The 25,791-nt window shown below is 43.0% G+C and overlaps 1 protein-coding gene across 7 annotated transcripts in view; it reads right to left on the reverse strand.

The window, feature by feature from the left end:
• Positions 1-25,791, reverse strand: part of akap9 (A kinase (PRKA) anchor protein 9) — a 59,674-nt gene that overhangs the window by 26,579 nt on the left and 7,304 nt on the right. For 6 of the 7 annotated variants that reach the window (XM_076105666.1, XM_076105665.1, XM_076105667.1 and 3 more), the window contains exons 2-21: positions 24,941-25,213; positions 20,283-20,327; positions 19,662-19,724; positions 18,498-18,638; positions 17,970-18,125; positions 17,701-17,835; positions 14,745-17,597; positions 13,465-13,539; positions 11,914-12,061; positions 11,643-11,713; positions 11,408-11,528; positions 11,056-11,153; positions 10,550-10,655; positions 9,777-10,011; positions 8,307-8,358; positions 7,109-7,444; positions 6,335-6,619; positions 4,334-4,470; positions 3,949-4,148; positions 2,493-2,725 (exon numbers count right to left, since the gene is read on the reverse strand). In XM_076105666.1, coding sequence (XP_075961781.1) covers positions 2,493-2,725; positions 3,949-4,148; positions 4,334-4,470; positions 6,335-6,619; positions 7,109-7,444; positions 8,307-8,358; positions 9,777-10,011; positions 10,550-10,655; positions 11,056-11,153; positions 11,408-11,528; positions 11,643-11,713; positions 11,914-12,061; positions 13,465-13,539; positions 14,745-17,597; positions 17,701-17,835; positions 17,970-18,125; positions 18,498-18,638; positions 19,662-19,724; positions 20,283-20,327; positions 24,941-25,213 — 5,763 coding nt within the window. The remainder of the gene's footprint in view (positions 1-2,492; positions 2,726-3,948; positions 4,149-4,333; positions 4,471-6,334; positions 6,620-7,108; positions 7,445-8,306; positions 8,359-9,776; positions 10,012-10,549; positions 10,656-11,055; positions 11,154-11,407; positions 11,529-11,642; positions 11,714-11,913; positions 12,062-13,464; positions 13,540-14,744; positions 17,598-17,700; positions 17,836-17,969; positions 18,126-18,497; positions 18,639-19,661; positions 19,725-20,282; positions 20,328-24,940; positions 25,214-25,791) is intronic. The other variant, XM_076105668.1, reaches the window with a different exon arrangement.

Consider the following 25,791-nt stretch of genomic DNA (forward strand, 5'->3'; position numbering starts at 1 on the left):
AATATTGAGAGAGAAAAATCATCCAAAAAAGTGTCATCCTCGACAGCAGGTGGAAGTCGCATCTTGGTCCGACAGCTTTAAAGGCATTCCTGAACACGACCACGGGAGGTTTGTAATCACAAAGGCGAGCATTTCTTCTCTTCGTCTCCTCTCTGATGATCTCCAACTCTCTCTCTCTCGCTGTTTCTCTCTGACCTTCTTTCTTCAGAGTGAAACCATATCATGCCGCTCGGTAAAGCTCACACCCCCACTGCTCCGGTTTGCTCTCTCCTCTCTCTCTCTCTGGAGATTCGTTAACAATACTATGACGCCGTAGCAACCCCGACCTGCAGGGAAGCCTCCCAGGGGCCCCTTTTAATTGTTTAGTCCGAGCGGCAGCCTACCGAGGGAGGAATGACGGCGCTTGGATCTCAAGTCTTCCACGCTTTCCTTTTTACTTCCTTCTAGGACTGCTCGTCATTCCCGCTCCACGCATGCTCCCCTGCTCATACTATAATATTACTCACTGTAGCCGGATCTCTCTCTCTCTCTCTCTCTCTCTCTCTCCTGTCAGGCGAGCTTTACTTACCCCCAGGCCGGCTACTGTCACTCTATTACACTCACTTTGCCTCCGTCTACCCTCTAATAAATGTGATTTAGTTCCAGACTTTCAGGGCTGTTTTCACCTCTCAGGAAGAGGATTTTTCCTTCCACTTCCTACATTGATCACACACACAGCAGGATACTGTTTGGCAAAAGTGGGAGGGAAGCAGGTGTGGCTTAAGTAATTAGAGCCAGTGGGCCAGGTAGATTTGCAAATAGATCACAGGCTCTCTCTCCATACACACAAATAACCCACAGACAACACACGCCCTTTACACAAAAAAGTTGTCAAACTGGATTCCCTCCCTACATAGAAAGAAGCAACCAAGGTGTTCCGACATGCTGCCTCTTGGTCCCAGCTACCGTCTCTTGTTTGGCATGTCAACCGTCACACTGACTGCACTCGAACAAGTCTCACCGGCAGATAATGGGAGTAAAGTAATGAGTGAGCAAACGCCTTCCAAAAGGCAAATCATTTACGGCGTTCGTTCAGCAAAGATACTTCACATTCCTGACCGGCTCGTTGAATCAATCTCCGTTCACGACGCTGCTTCTCAGGCAAGACGTGGCGATCCGGCACCGCCCCCAGACGAGAGTAATGCACATCGGATCAATAGCAGCAGGGAGATCATCGATCGGACCATTAAGAGGCTTTGTTGATTACAATGTTTATCGTGCTGTTAATGGTGTGTACTTGTAAGATGCTCGTAAAATCTACAGTGTGTCATTAATGGGGTTGCAACTAACTTTTTTTAAATTTTTATTATTTTTAAATATTCTCTTGAATTATTATCGTTAAAATATAAAATGTAGGGAAAGTGAAAAATACCTTTTCAATAACACGTTGACATGTAATTTATTGTTTTTTATGATTGATCGAAAATCTAAATTGTTGCAGATTAATCAATTTATTATATCATATTAAAAGTTATTCAATAGCTAACATTCAACCAACAGTCACTGTGCGCTGCAGATTGATGCTGGAACAACAGTGACGCTCGGCCTGAAATTTCTTTAAAGCTATTTTTAGTTTCGGCAAGATGAAAAGCCACCACAGCGTGAGTAATGCGTGAACATCAGCCAACGGGAAGATGTGCCGTGCAGTCAGTTACAGTCATACATGCAATGGCCCAGTTAAACACTGGACACAGTGGGCCGCACTACATGGACAGCCTGAGGGGGGGGTGGGGGGGAGTTGCTCCGTGCACGGCCGACTCCGATAGGCTGATGGACCGGACAAAAGCTTCCGTGTAAATACAACTCGTATCTATAGGCAACCGCTGGGAATGAGGCGGCTCTTTTGTGTGTGCGAGTTGTAGACGGGCCAACTTTGTTGCCGGCCACATTCTGCAGTCTCATCCCCATTATGCCTCCATGGACAGGCGTGGAGACATACAGGGGGGGTTAACAGGGTCCAGTGTGGGTATTTAAATATTTTGACAAAGCCTAAATGTGTCACTAGAGCTTTCTGCACAAACACAGGAGTGTTCATAAAGAATTCTTCTCAAACCATTTCACTTGACAAAGGACATTAAACTACTGTAATACCATGTTATAGTTTGTATTTTAAGAAACACGCATACATGTCTTCTCATCTCAGTCTCAGCAAGAAAGTGATTCATTTCCCAAAATGTCCAACTATTCCTTTAACATTGATGCATTCAGCAGTTCGTCAGATTTGTTATGATCAAATAAAAAGGTTTAAAAACATTTCTGTTCAGCAAACTAAGACGTCAAAAGAAGTATTGTTTTAGTACAGTGCACTGTACAAAAACAACATGCCTTAGATTAAACACTATAACAGTTTCTTAGCGAGCAGAAAGTGCCATACGCAGTAATAAAATAAAATAAAGTGAGCTAGCAGAGCAATGATCATTGATCAAAGGCCACTTCACAGAAAAGGTTAGTACCTGGTTGCTGGTGTCTGTGATGGCCATCAACATCTTCTCCAGAGCCGTTTGGAGTCGGCTGCTGATTCCCATCAGATACTCCTCGTTCTTCAGCTGTGTGCCCGCCCCCAGCAGCAGCTTCTCCATCATCTGCTGAGACACCTCCAGCCCCTCGTCAGCCTCCATCTCCCCGGACCACGGACTCGCATCGTCTGCGGCGGTCTCGCTGACCTGGCAACTTTCTGCAGAGTGACCTGGTAACGACCAGAGGAACAGAGGTCAGAAACACAGCACACACAAACCTCATTGCATATTACATTGTCAACAGATTTAAAGTTCACTCACTACATTCTGATTAATAAGTCTATTACAACTTCTTCGAGAAGCTTACAGAGGTTTTGTTAACTGCTCCAACTTAAGATAAATAAACCAAGACACTGTGAGAGAATAATCAGCACAATCATCATCAAATACTGCAGAAACAGCAAAAACGCAGCTTCTTAAAACCATTTGAACGAAATGAAATGGTGTCAGGCTTAGTGCATGATAGCAGCAGGCAGCAAGATGGCTCAAACTTTACATTGTTTTTAATATTACAATTTCCTTTAAATGACAAAATGTCATATTGTAACAACACACCAAGATAGAGCAGTGGCTCTTTTACAGCATGGAGGCAGATTAAAGGTATTATGCCAGTCCCTGGTTATTACTTAATTATTTTCATTAGCAATGTAGGGATTTGACTTCACAATAATGGTCACAATGTGTAATATGTCAGCAGGTCTATGGTCAAATACAATCAGTCATATGCAACCCAATACAATGACGTGGCATATTTTAGAAGATGTTTTCTGTTTTTGAAAGTCGTACCTACAGTAAATATTAGGATTAGCCCGGTAACGTGAGACTTTGTTGTCTTTAGCTCTCATGGAGTCACCACCTTCAGTAATGCAGAACCATTCGGACTGCAGGCAAATTTGATATCTATCTGACTCACAGGACTAACTAGAAGATATTATTTGCATTTGATCCACGAATTTGTGCTTTAAAACTTTACACTTTCATACATATACTAACTGATGGTGTCTTTTTCTTTTTCCATTATAGAAAAGAGAAACTACAAACCCCAGGCTTGACTAAAAAGAGAGGAGGATTCACTCTTTGTTCATGCAGTAGCATTGTGTAGTCACGGTGCAGCGTTGCTCCGTCACAACAGACTATATCCACAACACAGGAAGTCAGCTTAAATTGAAGACACGGATGCCAGCAACACTCTGGATGTGTTGAAGTCCAATTTAAAAACAAGTCCAATACTGGAGTGTTGTGCAGTCAGTTTAATTACATTTCACACGTTTCTGATGTCTTTTTCTTCTACATATCTCTCAAACATATTTGGGTGGATGTGCTGTTGAACCTTTTGCCCAAACACAACACCAGCATTTACCCCAAACTATTACTGAGCCCTGAAGTGACTTGCCTGCTGCACGAGGTCTGGCGGGCTCGGCGTTAGCTCTCGGCCAGGTTGCCGTCTGTGTGGTGGACTGGGGCGGGGGGGCGCTGGAAGCGCCACGCAGACTCTGCATGTGGAGGCCCATCGTTTCCTCCGCTGCTGCCGTCGTCTTCAGGACGTCAACCAGCACCTGACTGAGGGTCTCGTTTGCCTTACGCAGGACATTTCTGAAAGCAGCAAAAACAATTATGTTAAAAACAACCGCTGTGACTAAATGTATGAATCTTCTCTAATTTATCTCCAGCACTAACACAGGTTATCACAAAGGACCAACTCAATACATAGTTTAAGAATATTCAGAACGCTCTCCTTCATTGTTAGAGAACCGTATGAATGTAGCTTCAGTCACTACCTTTCAGTGTCCTTATCGGAGGACTCTCCATCATCCTCTGATGACAGTTTGCCTCCTCCAGCCGGCTGTATTCTCGGCCCGCCCGGATCTTCCTCTTTCTCAGATTCTTCTGGACCATCTCGTCTCTTCTTTAAGGCCTGCACAGGCAGGAGAGAGAACACAGACAGCAGCCCCGTCATTTGCAAAGTTGCAGTTGGTTAAAAAGACTCCTAAAAAACGCCTGTATGCGCGACCATTAGTAAAAGTGCATTCAAATTAGGCACATGGGCACACAGACACAACCCCCACACACACACACACACACTCACACACACTTCTAACTCCCTCGGGGCCGAGAGAAACACTACTATCTTTGTGCTACTATGGCAACAGGTGCACCTGAGGCACAGTGACTTGCAGAGGCGATGGCTCCATCTTCTGAGAGAAGGGCAGAAATGCAGCGCTGCTTCTTCAGTCACTTCCCCTTCAGACACTACACCGTGCACACACTGCTGATGAGTCAGAGCGGTAACTGACCCCAGCCAAAGAATCACTTCTTTAGACCGACGAGAGCACGTTTCATAGTTTCCCGAGTGACCGACAACATACGGCACAAAAGCCTGTGAAGCTTAAACGTGTTTTTGAGAGAACGGTTCCCAGTTCTGACTCCACATTGTGAGGTAATGTAGCGTTGGTTTCTATTATACTAAAAGATGTTGCCCATGTTTTGCCAATCAAAATTTACATACATTTACATGCCAATATATGTATTTTATGTATTTTAACAGATACTATCAGCTAAGGAAAACATTTCGTTTTTCAGTTTGTAATCTCTTCTCTTAAACTTGTTTTTCAAACTTACAATGTCAGAATGTAAAATCCTGAGTTGCTTCATACATGTTATTTGGGACAATAGTTTTGTCCAAAGTAAGAGCTTTATGCTTGAAATGTCTTCATAAAAGATCCTTCTGGCTTTCTGTGGATCATCAACAATGTTCAGCTTGAGGACATTCTTAAAGAGATGAGATCATTGAGGAGAATATAGGAGAGAAGAACATAATGCATGTAAACATCTCAATTGAGTGTTTTCAGTGAAAGTACAGGCAGTCTCTCATCATACCAACTCATCCGATTGCTGAAGCTTAAGAACTTTCTTCTACTAAATTATCTTTACTGAGTCGCTGTTTGAGCAACTCATCTTACAAAGAACACTGAACCCGACAGCCACTGCGATCACACACTTAAAGCTTAATCATGCAATAAATGGTTAGTGAAAGCCTGGCAGGCCCTGGGCTTAGCTCCTCAAGGCAGAAAAATAACCCCAAACCATCATGAGGAAACCAGCGCAGGCAGCGTAGATAGAAGGGAAAGTATGTTTGATCAAGAACCTTTTTGTTATTCTTTGACAGTCGTGGATAAACAAATATACTTCCTGTGAAATCATTAATAGTTTTTCAGTCTCTCACAACAGTTTTGATATTGGTAGTGGTTGTTCATGATTATTAAAAAAAATGTTTCAATGCTAGTTGATTTCTTACATCTGTAATAAATCACAAGTTTTCGGATGTGGTAGCCTTTTTAAAGAGGAGAGTAAGAGTGTGTTCCTTGCGTTTGAAATAAAGGGTGAAGGTGAAAGAAATGCAGGAACTATAGGAGGCTAGAATATTTGTCTGCACATCCACAAAACCTCAGTGGATTATGTGCTGCTGGATACCAAAAACATTTATTAGAATAGAAAATGATTACACCTCAAACACAACATGATAAAACTACATTATTTATTGTAGTATTTAAACAAATACTTTCATCGTAACCCTCAGTCGATTTAGTGAAAAACGCTTTCACTGTGAGCAAGTAAAAAAAAGCAGTGAAAAAGCGCTTAATATTAATTTAAGCATATATAATCAATGATGGTAATCGATGCAACACCTGCATTGCGACAAAGTGCATCTGAAACTTACTGACACAGCAGTAATGAACCCTCTCAGATGAAATGAATGAAATGTCGACGACGACACTGACCTGCTCGGGTCTTGATTGGGTTTTCTGCAGCTCCTCTCTTAACTTCCTGATCTCGGCGTTCCTCTCCTCCAGCTCCCTCTCCAGCCTCTCCTTCTCCGCTTCCTGCAGCCAGGCGCCCGAGGTGAGAGGAGCTCTGGGAGTCACCCGCTCCACGTTCTCCTCCTCCTCCTCCACCGCCTCCTTATCTGACCGGGTCTGCATGGCGGCGCTCCTCTGGCAGGCACGCTTGTTGATTCGAGCCAGCTCAATCTGCTGCGCAAACTCCACGGACATCTGAACTATGGCCTGTCAGAAAGCATGGACACAACGATAACGTTGACAATTAATATTCCAATTGATATTTAGAATCAAACTACAGTAAGAGTGCTGATACAGCGCTATTAACAATTCTGGGATCAGATTTGACAGAATAAGAATGAATGTAATGTATCTGGGGCTGCAACTAACGATTGTCATTATTGATTATTCTGCTGATTATTATCAATTGTTTTGTTTATAAAACATCAAAACATGTCACACAGAAGTGAAAATGCACTGTTTTAAAAATGCCATCTTCTGTCTGACCTGCAGTCCACAACCCAAAGATATTCAGTTTATAAAGATAACCAGCAAATACTAGTTGATTTTTGGTATGATTAATTAAATATGAATTCATTGACTGTTTATTACAACTTCAACTGTGTCATCTCATATCTTAAGGCAATTTACCCGTTGCCAGGTATGTTGATACTGACTAGACAAGACTTATGTAATACAAAATACATAACCGCCTACCTTGGCGACCTCCTCCTGCACTCTCTCCCAGTGTTGTTTGTCTTCCAGCGCGATGTGCCCGGCGGCCCCGAGGCTCTCGCTGGAGCTTCCAGCTCCGTTAACGCCGTTGAGATCCTGCCCTCTCTCTCCTCTCTCCGCTGTTTTCCTCTCCTGCTCCTTGTCCTCCGTCAGCTTCCTCAGCTCTCGGTTGTGCTGCTCTTTGAGAGCAGCTACTTCTTGGACATACTTGTGGTAGAGAGCTTTCCTCAGCGCCTGCAGCTGTGCCGTCAGGCCTGCGGACCCGACGGGCCAGCGCAACTCTGCGCCTCCCTCTGACGGCTCCTCCTCACCCAGCACCTGCAGAGAGGGAGGAAAGCAGAGGGCAGGAAGAAAGGGGAAAGCTAAAAGTTATAGAATGAAAACTAATGTAGCGGATAACAGCAGCCGGAGTGTATGGAAATGAAAGTTCCTCGAGGCTGATCCTGAAATAAACCGATCCCTTTACTGTAGCCAAACCCCACCCGCTCCTTAACCACTATTAATACAGCGTTTTGTTCCCTCCACGCCGCAGGATGATAAAGACATTTCTTGGATTACTGCTACAATTTCCCCAAAGACACTACCGCCCTGTCTTGTGATGAATCCCTTTCTTGTGTGTTTCACAGTAATCCAGCTTCTTCAGTACCACTCGCCTTAAGCCTAACATTTCCAATCCAAATGTCTTAAAGACGTTTAAAGAAGTGCATCATGCCCAGCTTCTCTCCCGTTGTCGCTCTTCTGTCAATCCTTTACTCCATCTTCCTCTCTGATCTTAGCAACAGTCCCACGAGCTGTGGAAACTTTGAGGTTGGAGGGAAGGGAAAGACAGTGTTGGAGTGACGTGAGTGAGAGTGGAGTGCAGCTCATTCACGCAGGGCAGAGTCCTCCTTTCATGCAGCCGCCAAGACTAGAGTACGTCTGCTCGGTTCTTGAGTGACACGCTAAAGCGGCGGGTTATGAAACGTCCAACCCTTTTAAATCGTTGATATGGGACCGTTCACGATGCTGCTTCGGAAGGGAAGCCGGAGAATTTAGGGCACGTTTGAGCCTAAAGGCTGCAACTGCCCCGCCCCCCCCGACTGTCACAGCGTCTTAATGCTTGTACACGTATCAGCTCGTAGTAAGATGTGATGCATGAGACATACACGATTTAGATCAGGGCAAAATGTAGCAGTCAAACCTTTAGTTCTTCTTCGTGTCCCTCCATCCCCTCACAGCTGGACTCTGGAGCACTGGACAGACAGAGAAAACGAGAAGTCAAAATGAATTGTTCGACAACATTAAATAAGTTTAACAGATTTTCTTGCTTCTTTTTAAAACTACTTTCCCGTTATTAGCAAGTAAAATGTAAGTTCTTAAAATGTACCTATAAAAAGGACCATGAAGCAGCTTACTGCTGCTACAATTTCTTAAAACATGAACCTTTATCGCATAATATTCTGCCATAGACAACACATTAGACAACAATATGTTGACACAAAACGAGCTCAGCCTACAGGCTTTTCAGTTGTAAGCATAAAAGTGTGAAGGATAATGTAACAAAACAATCAAAACACTAAAAACATACATTCCACTAGTATAAAGTCAAACTAAATTGATTACATAACTAGGGCTGCAACTAATGATTATTTTCCCTAATAATGGATTAATTGTTATGTTTTTTATAATTAGCTAAAATTGTCTTCAAGTTCCTTGTTTTGTCCTACGACCATAACATTCAGTTTACCATCATATATGACAAAAGCTGCAAAACATCACATCTGAGAATCAGAGATTGTTAGTAACTATTCTGACAATCCAGTCACTGTTTCTGTATTTCTTTGTTTGAAAAAAAAAAAAAAGAGTAATTGATTAATTGTTTCAGCGCAAGACTTAAGTCTTTAAAATATAGAAAATAATACCTGGTCTCACTACACAAATGAATGAATGAATGAACATGACGGTTGGACGGTTGGTGTAGAAAACCACTGTAGTAATCATATTAATATATCCAACAGTGGAGGGCAGCAGTACTGTGTGTGCATAAACGCAACATAGACGAGGGCCGTCGCCAAATTGATTATAGTTGTATTTTGGAGACCTGGAGTCGTTCAGCAACCTCATAAAATGCAACATAAAGAAGAGTGGTGCATGCTTAAAATGTCATATTCATCTTGTTTTCTGCACAGCACATTGCACGGGAAGCCATCTGGAGAGGGTACTTTTTTTTAGAGTAGTGGGCTAACAAAAGGCACGAATAACACTTTAACCAACCTCGAAAATATTCCATTAGTTGAGGCTTTGTTGTCTGAACTGGGTCAGGTAGCTTCCACATGCCACACGGGATGTGCAGACCGGCCTCTAGTCAAAGTTAGCCTGCTGTTGTTCCATCACGTGTACTTTAATCAATCAAGTGGAGGACAACGAATAACACAAGTGATGTGTTTGGGAAGCAGTGGAACAACTACCACTTACTACTTCAGTACTACTTCAAAAATATATTCTGTTCCGTCCATGTGCCAAATTAAAATAAGTGTGTATTTAAATGGCATCCTATTTGTTTCCTGTGGTTATATTTTATTTTGCCCTAATCCTTATCTATGTGAGGAGGGCTTGCTGAAGATGTTCATTGCCTTAGCGTGAAAACATAGAAATATATTCCATCCGTCACCTGTCGAGGGTCTGAGTGCCTGCGACCTCCTGCAGGCGCTGCTGCAGCATGAAGAGCTCGGTGGCGTATCGCTCCTCGCTCTCCGCGGCCTGCTGCTGGTAGTGAGCTCGGAGACGCTCCATCTCTTGTCGGTGACTCTCCTCCAGCTGGAGCTGCTTCTCCTGCTCCTCCACCTTCAGCCGCTGTAGTTCCTCGGTAAGGGAGGCAGATGGCGCGCCGGCCCGCTCTTTCAGATCTAAACCGACAGAGAAGGGGAATGTGAAACCCAACACGTAGAACTGGATAGCATTAGAAGATCAGAATCGATTAGATGAAACTTTAATGTTCCTTCTGAGAAAAACCGGTCGCTGCAGTAAAAGATAAGAGCATCGAGTCAGAAGTGAATGAACAGAGAGCGGTGAAAGAAACGAATCACAGAAAACAACAGAGAATAATACAAACATACATTTGCACACCCCTTTTTAAGGAAAAGGAAGAACTAGTTAGTATATGTTGGTAGTCTACAGATAAACATTTAACATTATATATACATATGTATGATGTGCAACATTTCCCCCGTCTTTTGACATTATCACATTTAAATAAGTTTGGTTTAATTGCCAACTAGGTTGACACAGAAAGAAACAATCAAAGCAGGGAGTGTTTGTTTTCTGTCTGCTGCTGAACACAGAGGAAAAGATGTGTTTTGACTCAGAGAACGGACATTAGTGATTGACCCGTGATTGACCCGCTTGCTTTTCCTTTTCCGTTAGAGGGGATTACTTCACATTTACCTTTGCTTGTAGAGGGGCTTGAGCTAGAAACTTGCACACGCAGGTCAGAGATCTCCTTCTCACTGCTGCTCTTCAGTTCCTCGTACGACACCTGCAGCTCCGTCATCTAGGAGAGCAACGGATTTGTTAGTTTGTCTCCGATGGCGTTGTTATCCTCTCTGTTCCTCAGATGCGCTCATAACGTGTGCCATTTCTATACGAAATGTGTAATACAGCACAATACATGCAAATCTCACTGCCAATTCAACTTCATAAATACACATTGTTTAGTAAGATTTACTAGTAATTTGTGTGTTTCAAACTAACCTTTGTTTTAGTACAATCCTTCAATGCATTGTGGGAAAATAGCATCTCAAAAATAAAGCATTTTTATACACGCTGATGTTTGAGTATACTTTACTTTGCCAATTTTCCAGTGTGAACCAACAACATACTCAAAACGTTTTGATGAATGATCATATGTTATGTAACTGAGACACAGCTGATGTCTGCTCGTGTGTTCTTACCTTGTTCCCATCAGCTCTCAGCTGAGCCTGGAGCTGCGACAGGCGACGGTGCTCCTGCTCAATCCTCTCCCTCACCTGCTGAAGATCTCTGTAGAGCTCTAGACAACAGAAAGCAATTAGCTTTTTAGATTAAACTGTAAGGGTTTCAATGGAGACACTAAAGTATGAGACAGATATTTTCTTAGTATGTACATTTTTTTATGCGATCGCAAAAAAGAGATCTCATCTTAAAGCACTTTGTAGGTAAAATGTGAATTTAATAATTGCCTGCAGTGCATCTTACATTGGAAATATGCGCCGTTTCATCTGTAAGAATTGTTCGACTGTAATTCATTTTTGAGAGACTAATTACCTCTGGCCTCCAGTATGATGGAGCTGGATTCTCTAGTGTCTGGTCTTTCTACTGAAGGGGGCGGCCGGTCCGCTGCAGCACCACTCTCCAAAACCTCTTCACCGAACATCCTTTGAAAACACTGATCACAAAACGGAGAGAGAGACGAGGTTAACCGATACGGTAACTTGGCAACACACAATAATAAAATTCATTCTGAAAACCTCAAACATTACTGTTTGTCCTCAGTAATCACCTGAATGATCTCACTGCATTCTTCTGACACGGCTTGTAACATGTCGTGATATTTGAAGATTTTTGGCTCATCTGAAAAGAAAAAGAAGTAGAAAATTGTAATTAATTGAATAATTCAAATGTTTCACACAGACAACAAACGGGGTACAAAGCTAGATACATCGGCTGTCTGTGTTGATCCATCATGAATGATAAATCAAATCCATCTCTGAGGGGAAGCTTTGCCACGAACACAAAAGCACTCAAAGGCGACCGTCTACACATCTGCTCACCTTGGTCACCGTGATCTTTCCAGTTCTGCAGTTTCAGCTCCAGAGTGTGTGCGCGGGCGTCCGAATCCTCCTGCAGCAGCTCAAGTTGGGCGGCGTGGATCTGAGACAGGCTGATGCGTTGCGCCTCCATCTGCAGCCTGCACTCACCCTAACCACGGGAAGAAACATCATATTAGAGCGGCTGGATTAAACCACGGGGGAACATTTCTGTTTTTCCCACATAGATGATGTGACTTTATATTGGAGCGTTGTCTTAATATTCCTAAATATGTTTAACAAGACACTAAATGACTGATTGGAATATTTGGAAAAGCTGTAAAAAAAGGTACAGATTTATAATTTATCATAGATTAAATTGTGCAGCATACCACATCCATTTGGTAATTAGAGGAGATATAGAAATAATAGGATTGATGGAATTATGTTGTTTAATCGTACTGCGTGAGAGTGCAGTAAGCACAAGCCATCTGTGTTCAGCATGAGAGGTCGGCTATTATCACGTCTGTAACAGAACAAAAGGCAGGGAGGCCTCCTTCTCTGATTATGCATTAGCACAAATTTGTTAGGGTTACACAAATATATGAAATTGTGATTCATTTACCTTTGATGTCAGAGGGGCGTTAAAGCACACTCTACATTTGAATTAGTCCGTATTTAAAAGGCTTTGTTATGATACAATCTCGACATCCGCACTACATGTGTGGTGTGGAGAGTCCTTTCAAACCTGCAACCGCTCAGATGTCTCTGCTTAAAACATGCAGATGAGATGTTCAGTGTCTAATATGCATACGGCAGCTGTGTTATGATGTGCCGCTGCCACACACACACACACGACGAAAATTACTACGTTTCCTACCTAGTATCTGAATTAATATTGTATGTGACCAAAATAAAATGTAATAAAATAAACGCATACTTAGCGATATTTGGTTTGTCTAGATTTAATTGGCATATATTGGCACGGCAGCGTAGTTTCTCAGAAATGTCTGACTCCGACAGCTGCCTCCGGGCGCTGTCAAGGATCATCCTCCACGCGGCCGACAGTGTGGCGTCACTGACCGCTTCGCTTTAGAAAGATGTTTTCGAACCATTCCTTCTTTATTTCTGGCACAGTACGGCTCTGCTCTGATAACTGTAATACCACTACTGGCACCGTTAAAATTGTAATGCCGTTCGTTTATTTGTTCGTTATCTGACTGCAGGACTTTTAACTTCTTCTTTTTACTCTCGGGTAACGTTTCTGTCGATGAAACCTGCACACAAACAGGCAACCTTGTATAGCATTTTGGGGACGTTTGACCACACAACTTATCATGAACAGGTGCCATTCATCAGGCTGAAAGGAGCCTGAATTTACAAGATTGTTGATCCAATTTTAGTAAACCGTACACACAAAGTAAGAGCTCTTTAGGACAAGAATACAAAATTGTTCTTGCATTGTGTTTCATCTGTTTGAGCACCTATTTATAGACCTTTACAGCACAATGTATGATGTTTCAAAGCAACAGTGAAAAGCAAAAAGGGCAGCATGTGAGCTTAAGTGACATTTACATGCTGAGTAGTCTCTCCCTCGGCTCCCCGACACACGACAGGCTCCGTGTGGTGGTCGGTCCCATGTCTGCTCACCTAAACAAGCAAGCAGAAGATAAATAGTGTACTTTATTTAAAAACTGTCTTAAATATTACACATTACCCCAGTACAAAAGCAGACAACTATGAAAACGATGGACAGAAAGACAAGATGCGTCATGATCGATCACTTCCTGAGGGGCAGGAGAAGGCATCTGTTCAATTAAGAGCAGAAATTGATCCACTATAATTTACAACGAAAGGACTCTGAACATCATCTAGTTTGCCTTTATTTCAATTTAGTTCAATGTGGAGTATTACGATTTTATAACAGTTGATCTGCGCATGTTGGACTAAACACTGAACCTCATTAAAAATAAACTGCTTTAAGTTCTATTGTCGATTGTACAAATGTATAAGGACTGACACAAAACAGTTTATATTATTATATTTTCAATATAATGTAATTGTCCCCATGCCATTAAGCATAACAGACACATGTACAATTATCTTTAAAGACATTAAACATGTCACTCTGGACCATATGTAGTGTTCCAACCCAGGATGTGACAAAAACAATATGAAACACAGATATGAAATGTCAGACAGACTATCTTCTGCCTGGTATAATTGACACAGCTTGAAGTGACACACACAGAAGTGACTCGGGGTAAAATGGCTTCTCACCTCAAACCCTTTACTCCCTGCAAGATGGAAAGAAACTAGAATGTACACATTTCAACACAATGGCAGTGATTCAAAGCTGTCACAAGGCTGTGGGTGACTGAGGACAAGCGGCATCAAATGAAATCAGATTATAAATATTGTAAAGTGTTTCCTTTGAATCTAGAAATGAGCAGAATATCGATGAGGTCTTGACACTTCACTGTTGCGTGCGTGCAGGCGGTGCTCTGTGTGTGTGTGTGTGTGTGTGTGCATTTTCTCTTATTACATTATTCTTCCCACAGTAACATGGGAGGAATGCCGCTGAATGAGAGAAAACAGTTCAGTGCTAAAATGCCTCAGTCATGCTCAGCCTGATGTAAAAGCGTCATGTGGCTATGACTTAAATCCACGCAGTTCTGATGAATCAAACATCTCATTAATTGTGAATATGATATCTCTGCAGCATGCAATTTCATCTACGCTTTCTTTTGTCATGCCCCCCCATTAATCACTCAAACATGTCATTTAAATCAGACTTAAAAAGGAAGAGAGAAAGGCAGCGACTGGAGAGCGGTGAAGTAGATGCGTGTGCCCACCTGTTTGTTGCTGAAGTCTCCGTCTCCCTGGTATCCGTCAGTGGAGTCCTCCTCGCCGGCCCTCTCTCGTGAACATGACATAACCGGGCTCTCCATCTGAGGCTGCATCTCCTGCTCTGCAGCACTTGTGGCTCTCTCTTCCTCCCCCGCTGCCTCCTCTGCCTCCTCCCCTTGTTTTTCCTCTCTGCAGTCGGGGAGAGCGGTGCCCAGTTTGCGCTCCTGCTTGAACCTCTGCCGCCTCTTGCGCCTGCTTGACCCCGAGGCGGTGGGCTTGTGCGGGGAGGAGGATTGTCCTTCAACAGGTCCCTCCCCCGAGGCAGCCGGAGACTGAGTCTGCGAAAGCCTCTGGAGCTCCGAGGTCTGCCGGATGCCGTCCCTCTCGGATTCGGCTGCCCGTAAGAGGGACTGAAGAGCCTTTATCTCCTCTTGCAAAGACTGAATCTGAAGGTGATGGCTGTCAAAAGAACACACTGGTTCATCGGCTCGCTCTTTTTCCTGCCCCCGCGTCTGCTTTCTCGTAATCTCTCGCTTCTGTTCAAGTCCTTTCCCCGGGCTTTCACTTTGTGCGATGGCCTTCACATTCGCCTGTCTCACTCTCATCAGCTCTTCTTCCAGCTGTCCAACTTTGCCCTCTGTGAACATCAGTTGCTCCGTAACTTCGGAAAGCCTCCCGGCCAGGCGTTCCTTCTCACTCAAAGTAACATTGAGCTTCTCCATTAGCTCTGTAGTGTCTTTTTCTATCACAACCTGTTCCCCTCCATCTGTATTCACGTCCTCCATTTTGAGATCTCTGCTGCTCTCCTCCAGCTCCTGAATCTGGGACTGAAAACTGGCAATTTTCACCTCAAACTCAAGTGTCTCCTTCAGTGTCCTCTCCTCCAATCGTGTCTTTGCTTCGATAAGACACGTGTACTCTTCCTTCAGCTCCTGATAGTTCACCTCGAAATTCTTCTCGGCGAAGGAGAAAGTGGTCCTCTGCGTTTCGATTTCCTCACGAAGCCCGACTACCTGTCGCTGTATTTGATTGTTCTCTGCTGCGAGTGTCTCAATTTTCAGAATTTTTGAGTCCAACTCTTCTTTCAAAGAGTTCTTAGATTCCATCAATGCCTCTTTTTCCAGTTCGTGCCGTTTCCATTTGCTCTCCCAACTTTGTTCTCTCTCTTTAGTCTGGTTGTCAAGCACCTCTGTCTTTTTAAGTAACGACTTCATTTCCCTTTCCATTCGAGCTCGTTCTCCTCCTCCCTTTCTCAGTTCCTCGAGCTCTACCTGAAGCTCCTGATGCTGCTGGACGAGCCCATCTGCTTTGGAGCTGTGCAAAGCAAGCTTTAGATCCTCCTTTAGTCCAACGATTTGGTGGAAAAGCTCATCTCGCTCTGTGGCAAAGCTCGCCTTCTCTCTTCGTAACGAATGCAGTTCTCCTTCGTAACCGATGCGCAACTCATCCGACGCCTTCTCGTGTTTGATGGCGGCTACGTTGAGGAGGTTTTCTGTGTTCAGGAAGCTCTCCCTTTGCAAATCTTCCCTAAGAACAGTTAGCTCTTCCTCGTGGCTAAAGAGAAGATGGGTCCTCAGTCGGTCCAGCTCTGCTTCCTGTGACTGCGCCATGCGGTCGAGCACGGCATCTTTCTCCCTCTCCAGCATCTCCAACTTGATCTTGTAATTGGTTACTTCAGAGTCGTGTTGGATTTCGGTTTCTTGTGCCGCTTCCTGAGCGGCAGCAAGCTCGCTCTTTAGATCGCCGATGGTCTCTTGGAGGCGCTGCAGTTCAGCTCGGTGGCTTTCCTGAGAGATGAGACTGTGGGAGACCTGCTCCACCTTTTCTTTAGCAGAGCGGAGATCTCGAAGGAGATCCTCAACCTTGGCCTGCAGGTTGAACTTCTCTTGGGCCACTTGGCTAAACTCATGTCTGGCTTTATCGTGCGTTGCTTGGGATTGCTCTATGGTCTCTTGGAGCTCTCCAATCTTAGCATTGAGCCTGTCCACCTCAACGTGAACATTGGCGCTTTGAGACAGTTGTTGTGCTTTCAGAAGCTCGAGCTCAGCGCGATGTTGCTCGGTCATTTGCTCCACTTTGGCTGCGTGCTGCAAATTAACCTCCTGTTTCATCTGGACTATTTGCTGGCCGTACATCTCGTCCAGCTCTACCCTGAGAAGTTCGAGCTTCCTCGAAGTCTCTTCCTGCATTTGTTGGAGGGCGTCACTCTCAGACAGGCTGCCCTGGTGGCAACGCTTCTGCAGGTCCTCTACAGTACCCATGAGCTGCATGATTTCGGTAGAGGACATCCGCTCTTTCTGTCTGGAGGCTGAAAGTTCACCCTTACAGCTTTCTAACTCCGCTCGATCTTTCTCCAATTCCAAATTCCCGCTCTCCATTTCACTTTTACAGCTTTCCAAGTCAGACTTCCTGCTCTCCAACTCATCCATGCATCTGTCAAGCTCCGATTCCTTTGCAGCCATTCGCTGTTGGAGGTCACGCAAGCCTTTTTCAGACGACTCCAGCTCATCCTCGAGCTGGGCAAGAGAGCCGTCGCGTTCTGAAAGGACTCTCTCTTGCTCCGCTATAATCAGGTCTTTCTCGTCTGACGGGTTTATAATATTCTCATCAGTAGTCCGTCCCACGTGAGCGAGTTCCTCTCTGAGCAGGGTCAGCGACAGCTCGTGTTCTGTGATTATTGCGGTTTGCTCTGAAATAAAGTGATTTTTCTCTTTCAGTGTTTGTGCAAAAGACTGCTCCGCCGTCTTCAACTCTGTCAGCAACTGCTTCTGACTCAAAATAAGGTGCTGTTGTTCACCAATCAGCAGGTCCTTTTCGCTAATCCTCAGTGTGAATGATTCTTCTGATCGTCCCTGTGACTACAAGGAAAAAGAAAACTATTAGAAATGCAGGGGGCAACATCGAGAGCATACCGTGTAACCACTTCCGTTTAACAGAGCATCGCACGAGGCAACTTCTCACCCTTTCCATCTCACTGAGCTTGAGCTGGAGCTCTTCCAGCTGCGGTTGGTAGTGATGGAGCTGCTGCCTGGCCTGCAGAAGATCAGCTGCTGTGCTGCTGTGGCTGGTGTTCCTCAGCGTCTCGCCCGCCTGCAGCTGGGAGTTTTCCATACACACAGTTATTTCTTATTGAATACATGGATAGCAAGTAGAGGAACAAAAAGGATAGTGTCGTGACCTGTGAGGGTAGGTAGTGCATGACATGACAGAAGTTTAGACTTAGTTCCCACCTGCTGGAACTGAATGTGTAGTTTTTGGCTTTGCTCTGTAAGTTCCAGGAATTCTTTCATGATTTCGTCTTTCTCTTCACGAGCCTGCTGAAGATTAGCCGTCAGCTGGGTGATGATGCCATCTCGCTGCTTCAGAGCAGCCTCAAAGTCCTGCAGCTAGAAAAGTCAAATGCAATTAAGTAAAATCCCCTTTTATAGTGAGATAGAGCAAAAATATGTGGAGGTTTTCCCCAAGGACAGTTTAAAAACAGCAGTAAAACACACATGCTTGTCAGGCTGAAGAGGTGTTATAAAGAGGCAATGAATGTGACGATTGTTTAGGCTACACAGCTTTCTGATAAAGGAATAAACAAGTTCCTGCCCTTGAAGTGAGTGTTTTACAGCTCGTCATTTACAGCCACGGGTATTCAGAATAGTTTAGACACTCTCCACCCTGTGTCTTTTCTATAAGCACCGACAGAAGTTTAGCCTTAATGTAGAGAAGAAAAAGAAGCAGTGTGCCCTATAATAAAGTAATAAAACATTTACCTGCTGTACTCCCTCTGTGCCAAAGACAGCCCTGATTTCTTCAAGCTCTCGACTCAGCTCCTCCGCTGCCCGGGTCTTGGCAGCTAGAGCATCCTCCATCGTACCGCCCTTCGTCACCTGTTGCAGGGACTCCACCTCCTCCTGAACGGGAAAAATGGCACTTTAAAAAAAATAAATAAAAAAGGGTTTCGGTAAAGCAACCGAGATGTTTTTAAGAATGAGCTCAGCAATTAGTCACCACCATAGAGCGACAGCAGTTAGTTGCAAGAGCCAGGAGCCACATGAAGGAATGTGTCAAAATGCAACGGCAGTAACCCAAAGCAGTTCGGCAAAGTCTGTTAGTATAAGGGGGAGTTAAAAAAAGCCAGAAAGGAAACTAAATTCAGCTAAACCCCTGATGATTGAACTTAATACTGTCAATGAAAACAAGAAATTGTGGGTCAAGCAAAGTTAAGTCTGAACGTGGGAAAAAAAATACTACAGTTCTGTTTAAAATATGTATCCTTTCCCAGTTGTCGTTAATTTCGCAGATTGCCGACAGATCTGATTGTTGTAGGTTCTCAAAGTAATTAAAAAGGGAAACTCCAACATTTAGCAAGACAATCAAGAAAACGATCATCAATTGTAAATCAAATTTTGCTGTAATTTTATCCTTTCGGTTCATTTTTAGAACCAGAAAAAGTATCTGACCCGACAAGTCTTTAAATCTGCAACAAATTCAAGGAAATGAAAAAGAGGAGTGTTGATGAGCACCTCCTTGGTTTCTGTTTCCTCTGTTCAAATATCGCCTCAGTGACTCTAAAGACAGAAGCTCTTTGTGGAACTGTCCTCCCTCTACTTTGCTATCGTTCACCTGAATCTCCTCCAGCTTTCACACATCATTTATAACTCAAAAAACGTCACAAAGCCCTGTTTCCATCCTAAACTCTTCCGCCATTTGAGCTTTCAATATTGTCCTTCAGAACTTGATTCTTTTTTTCCTTTCCCCACTGTAAAGCTTTCAAATGCCCAGCATATATGTAGGTATGTCGTCAAGTGAGCGCAGCATAAAACAGGCTTGGTTAGTGGGTTATAAGAAATCTTGCGAAATCTAAAGTATAAGCAAACAGAGTTACGTCCAGCAGCCAGCAGAGCCAAAAGAGCTGCGTCATCAGATTACTGTACCCAGATAAAATCCTCCGAAGGCATCATTAGGTTCTCTGTCATCTCATCGTGGCACCCATTTACCTGTTAATTCACAACGCTGTCAGTGAAACATTAAGGGAGTCGGGACGGCATCATTCAAGTACAACATCCAGCTCAACGTGCATTAGGGACACATTTTAAGAACAGGCGAAGGACTAAAACTTAAACTAAGACCAACTAGTTTACTGAAAATGATCTGCTAGGTTTAAAGTTGACTTTTAGTGATTTATCCTCCACAGAAAGATTCTACTAGCTTGTGATGTTCAGCTCAGTGGATGTGCACTGGTAGTCTACTGTGATCTGTTTCAGTTCTCCACTACCATTTCCAATTAAAACAACAAGTCACAAAAATCTGACGAATAAGCGGTTATTATGAGAAACAAAAAGTATCTTCAGTCAGTAAAGTGTCCCATATGGATCCCCGTAACAGGAAGTGAGCCACAGGTGTGACCATGAACACGACCACACCAGCAGCCCTGCAATGTGCAAACTGCGTCAGTGTAAACTTGGTAAACATTTGAAGTTATCATAAAATCAAAAGGAGGAAAAAAAAAAAAAAAGGTTCATATCACAAAGTGACTTTCAGAAAGTTCATCTCACCTCTGACGAATAATCTTCAGCAGTAGTGGACATTTCACTCTCCGGCTGCAACAGAGAAGATCAAGAGAATCTCATCAATAGTGAATGTAGAAAACTAACAGGACAGAATATGTCAACTGTTAAATATGAGGGGTCTTTTATTCGTTGTTTTTTTTAAACATTTAGCTTGCTTCAGTATTGGATCAATCATAACAATTTGAAACAATGTGTGCCTTATGTCCCATTTCAGTCGGCTCTAATCAAATATGGGCAGAGAAGAACTACATGTGCTGCATGATAGTTTTATGTCGACACACAGCTGCACAGACCGTACGTACACACACACACACACACACACACACACACACACACACACACACACACACACACACACACACACACACACACACACACACACACACACAGAGTGAGTGAAGAAGACATAAAACTCGCAATTTGTCACAACTGCGAGATCAATATAAGCGGTGGAGGAACCACCATCAATCATTTGGAACAACCAACTCAGTCAAACACGTATTATATTGCAATTCATTCATTCAGAGGATGAAGGTTTACTCCGACTTCTGGAATATTTTTCAGATGGTTCGGGGACGGCGGAGGTTTGCCGTCAACTGTGGTTCTTAGAAAGAACATCGGGTGGTCAGAATAAAAAATAAAAAAAGATAATAAAAAAAATCTAGAAATAGGCCAAGAAAATTGCAATCTCTGCCCCACAGCTGCTTTCTCAGTCCTGCGGAGTAATGACGGCCTTTATTGAAGTCCCTTTCTGGGTTACTTCCTGCGTCATACTTTGAAACTGTATGGGGTCCAGAACAAGAGTGAAATTACAGGTTTTACTTTGATTGCAAAACTTCCGCACCTTGAAAAAGCAAAGTGCACAAAGAAAAATACTGACCAAGTAACACGTGACATATGAAAATTATGTAACACGTGACATATGAAAATTATGTAACGACCTTGTTGAATTCAGGAAAGTTTCCTTGCAGCTGCTGATGTCTCAGTGGCATCAGTGAGTCAACACATTTGTATTTGCAATTACGTCGACTGTAAAACACTCGACAATGGAACCAATTTGATGCTGTTGTGTTTCCACAGCAACCATTTCCTGCTCACAAAAAACTGCGTGACTAGAAAAACCCTCGAGCACTGGTGGGCCGTCATAAACAGAATCACAAAGTTATAGCTATTTTATCATTTAATTATATTTCTTAAATACACTACATGTATTATAATTATTTTTCCCATTATCTTATTTTCTCATTGCACAGCTCCTGTCTTCCTCAGTTGCTCTGCTTCCAGTGCAGCTTGTTTTAAGTAGAGCTTTTATCCAATCAGATTTCACCTCTGTGTCTCTAGGTAAGAACAGAGACCTGAGGCCTGCAGACTCACAAGTGCATCCATGTGCAGTTTAAGTGAATGGGGACGATATTGTTGATTGTCATAGTCTTCAACCAATCAGATCTTTAGTTTGACATGTTGGGCGTATTCTTTGACGTGTCGGAGCTACCGAGGTAGTCTACAAGTACGTCAGCATTAACGTGCGCTGTGATTGGTCAGTGGGCTAGCGTGACTGTTGTGAAGCTGAAGCTAGCTAGCAGAACTTAGTATTAACAGTTCAAGTTGAAAGATATGCAAGTAGTTGTGACATTGACATGACATTTTTAGCGTTTTGCTTGGTGTAGCTTTGTTTTCTTAACACTCAATGGCTGAAGGAGGAGGAGAAACGGATTTGGGAGTTACTGGCAACGCCTTTCTGGAGGACATTTCCAGAATGATCTTAAGAAAGGGTCGGCCAACCCCACAGCTAGCAGCCCTGACCCAGCTGGGAAAAGGATTTGTACCAACGGTATTCCTGGCTGACAGCGTCGGAGAAGCGTTGCACATGTTATGGCTTAGAATGCGTTTTATTTGCGACTGAGCGTCTTGGTGTTTAGAGCTACGCTGGATTTGCTAACTTGAGGTGGCTAACCAAGGCAGCAGCACGACACCATAGCAGGACAGGACACTTACAAGCTACAGTGCTTTTGAAAACGTTTGCTGAGACCCGAGTGGATCTACAACTCAACGAACACGTTCGCAGGAGGACCTCTGGCTGGAACTGAAGCGCACAGATGTTCTGTACAACCGCGTCATTGAACTCTTTGTAATCAAAGAAAGGAGGATGGACTTTGTCTTTAAGTGAACAGCAGCTGTGGTAAGTGAACTGCTTTTGTGTTTTTACATCTGCAGTAGCGTTACTACTGTGTTAATTTGTCTGTGGTGTCGTTTTTATGATATGGTTAATATTGCTCCCTCTGATGTGAATAATAGTTGAATGGCTCGTGCTCTTCAGTGTGCGGATGGATGTGTGTTTTAGCACCGCAGCTTTTCCTGCTAAGCTAATTCAGCATAGTGTGCGTCCCAGAACATACGTGCATCACCGGAGTACAATGTTTCTCTTCCGTGGTGGGCGTGTCAGACATGTTGAGCGCAGTGGCTCCACCGAAAGAACATTATATTTCCCACAATTTAAGCGAACATAAATAATTCTCACACACTGTGCTCAGTGTGGCTCAGTCTCTTAAAATGCACGAGTTTCATTTGTTGGTGACAGAGAACAGCGTAAACATACAGAATGTCTCACAGTGTTACAGACATCTGTGACAGGAATGTTGCTTCCAAGGTGAAATTTCTTCTTTTTTTTTTCTTTGCAACAAAACATTCAATCAGCCTTAAGGTCTGCTAAAGAAGTGTTGTGCGCCCGCAGGAATTGGTGACACAGGCCGACGCATCTCAACCCGTTTTAAAAAGGCTATTGTCTGTTTCCATGGCAACCAGTAGTTTTGTGGGCAGAAGTACCGCATCAGATGTACAGCGGGGTTAGATACGAGTGGCTGCACAGCGCCGAGAAGAAGAGACCGAGAGGACTCGAATGATGGAAGGAAAAATAAAAAAAGGTCGGCCCTCACGTCTGTGCACCTTTTTCAAACTGTTTTAAAAGAGCTGATATAACAATGTAATATTTATCACAATCATTATTGAGAAGTTATTGCAGGTTTGAAGCATGTTTGTTACGTTGACGGAGTAAATACCAATTATCCTTTCAAATGGTCTTCATGAGAAAACCATGTTTTGAATTAAAGCAGGCGTGGCACGATCAAAACCTTATAGAAGTTTGTGAATTTTTGATATTTATCACAGAACAGTGGGGCAGCAAAGCAGCAGTCTTGTAATGCAGCAGTAGCTGAGTGTAAAAACAACATTACAGGATTATCTTCTATTCAAGCTCTCGTTTCCAACAGCACAGCATCGAGTCTGCAGCAAAAGTCTCAAGACACAAGAACACCAATGCAAACTAAAATCATGCTGCAGACAAATCTCAAAAGGGTATTCAAGTCTTTTTGAAAAGTCCACTCTTAGAATACAAAGTGCAATTTGATTTTTGGCAATGTGCATTGTGAGAATCCATAATTGACTGATAATTTCCAAAGGTTTGTGGTAAAAACTCTGTAATCCAGTACCAATTATAAGAAAAAAAAATAGGCTTTTCTTTGAAAGAAAGGCTCCCTTAAAACCAAAGTAATTATTAATTCTGGGAAATGTTATTCTTCATGAACATGGTGAAGTGTAGGAATTAGTAATTCCATATTTGTTTATGTTTTAGTTAAATTATGTGACTCAATAATGCCATACATCTCCACCTGGACTCTTCAATTAATGAAGACAGAGTTAAAATAATTCTGAAGGAAATAAGGAAACAAATATTTTATTTACTTTTTTCTTTCCTACATCACTGCTCTCTGTTGTCATGACAGCTACAGCAGGCTCATTAAGCTCCAGGAGACAAAAGAAACAAAACTCGGTGGAGAACAATGATCATTTTCACACAGTTCTACAGCGGGTACAATTACATCTCTTATGATGATGATAGAAAACTAAAGCCATAAAATGCCTGAAGTTAAAAGACTTCGTTGGTGCAGGAGGAGCAGGCGGACTAATTATTATATTATAGTATTAATCAAATCTGTCACAACAGAGACGGGAGAAAGAAACGCGTTTATGTCCAATACAACCCAGAATCATGAATAAACACGATGTATTTTGTGAAATGTTGAGCATTTAGACAGTGAACTCTGAAGGGATATTTTGGATGCGTCATACCAAAAAAATAGTTTGTCATAATTTGATAAATAATTCCAAAAATTTGTCTTGTCTTATTGTAACAAGAGGTCTTTCACAATATTGTACACCAGTGGCCATGAGGATTTTACTCTGCGAATGAATAACTGAGATATCACTCACTTGTTTTCTCAGTGGCTAGATCTTAATTGTAAAGAGAGAAGGATGACCGTACCAATGGGCGAGTTAAACCTAGGTCTGAATTGTGATTCTATTCTTCATCAACTTTAACACAACAACAGTCAGAAGTCCTTCCTGAAGGGCACATTTATTTTGAAATTCCACAGGATGCAGCAGATGAATTCTCATCAGTTTACTAATTAAAGGCAAATCTTTACCTTTCTCACTTGTGTCACCAGGTTGATTGATTAAGTGAAACAATCATTCATGTTGTCAATTTCTCCACATTTTCTCCATAAATCAATGATAATCTGCTTAAAAATAATAAATGGGATTCTGTATGTGAATAGTGAACTGCTGTAATACGTTGTTTTGTCTACCTCTATTGTGTAGGTCTGGTCATGCTTGACAGTCTCTCCACTCCGCAGTGTCCTGGCGAAGGTAAACTCCGTGGTAGGCGAGTCTGTAGGTCCTTCTGGTGATCCATCTTGTCCTCCACCTGAGACCTCCTCTCTTCCCACAGACGGATCCGGCTCCACCTCCACCCTTCTCGGCGAATCCCCCTCCGAGTCCTCTCCCAGCTTCTTTTTCTTCTTCTTTTTCTGTTTCTTCTGGGAGTCCGCGTCAGCTTTTCTCTGGCGATACTCAGCCAACTGGAGAAGGAAGAGGGGGAAAAGGCAATGTTAAAGCTATGACTCAATGGTGGGCCTTAGAAGTTGAAAAAACAACAACATTTGAAGCATCCTCTCCATTAGGTATTCTAGTCTACATCTCTGGTCGGAGCTTCCGTTCAGATCTTTTTTTATCCGACCCTCATGCTAAGAACCACCTGCTTTTGTCTAATTCACAACTTCATGAGTCTGCCCAGCAAAGAGCTTATACTTCTCACAAAGAGTAAAAAACAACATATGAACCCACTCTGAGTCAAACCAGTTTGGTGAAACTGAAGCGAAACATTGTGTATACCAAAAAGGCGTCTTCCCCGCTCCAAGTGAGTCGTCCCGCCCGGTGTCCAAATAACCAAACACATGCCTCTTGCTCTGCCAGCTTCTAATCCCGACTAAAAGGATTGCATTTCTAAACTGTATCAACGATCTCGTCTGAACGGCGATAACACTGATCTCCTTCGCTATTATCAAAACGGTATCCTCTGCTTTATTTTGCAAACAATTTTTTGTGGGTACAAGAACCAATCTCCACTTCTTAATATCATTTGAGTTTCATATTTGGG

This window comes from Anarhichas minor, unplaced genomic scaffold (assembly GCF_050575085.1).
Source record: "Anarhichas minor isolate MPS153535 unplaced genomic scaffold, ASM5057508v1 ptg000033l, whole genome shotgun sequence".
In the NCBI taxonomy this organism is placed as follows: domain Eukaryota; kingdom Metazoa; phylum Chordata; class Actinopteri; order Perciformes; family Anarhichadidae; genus Anarhichas; species Anarhichas minor.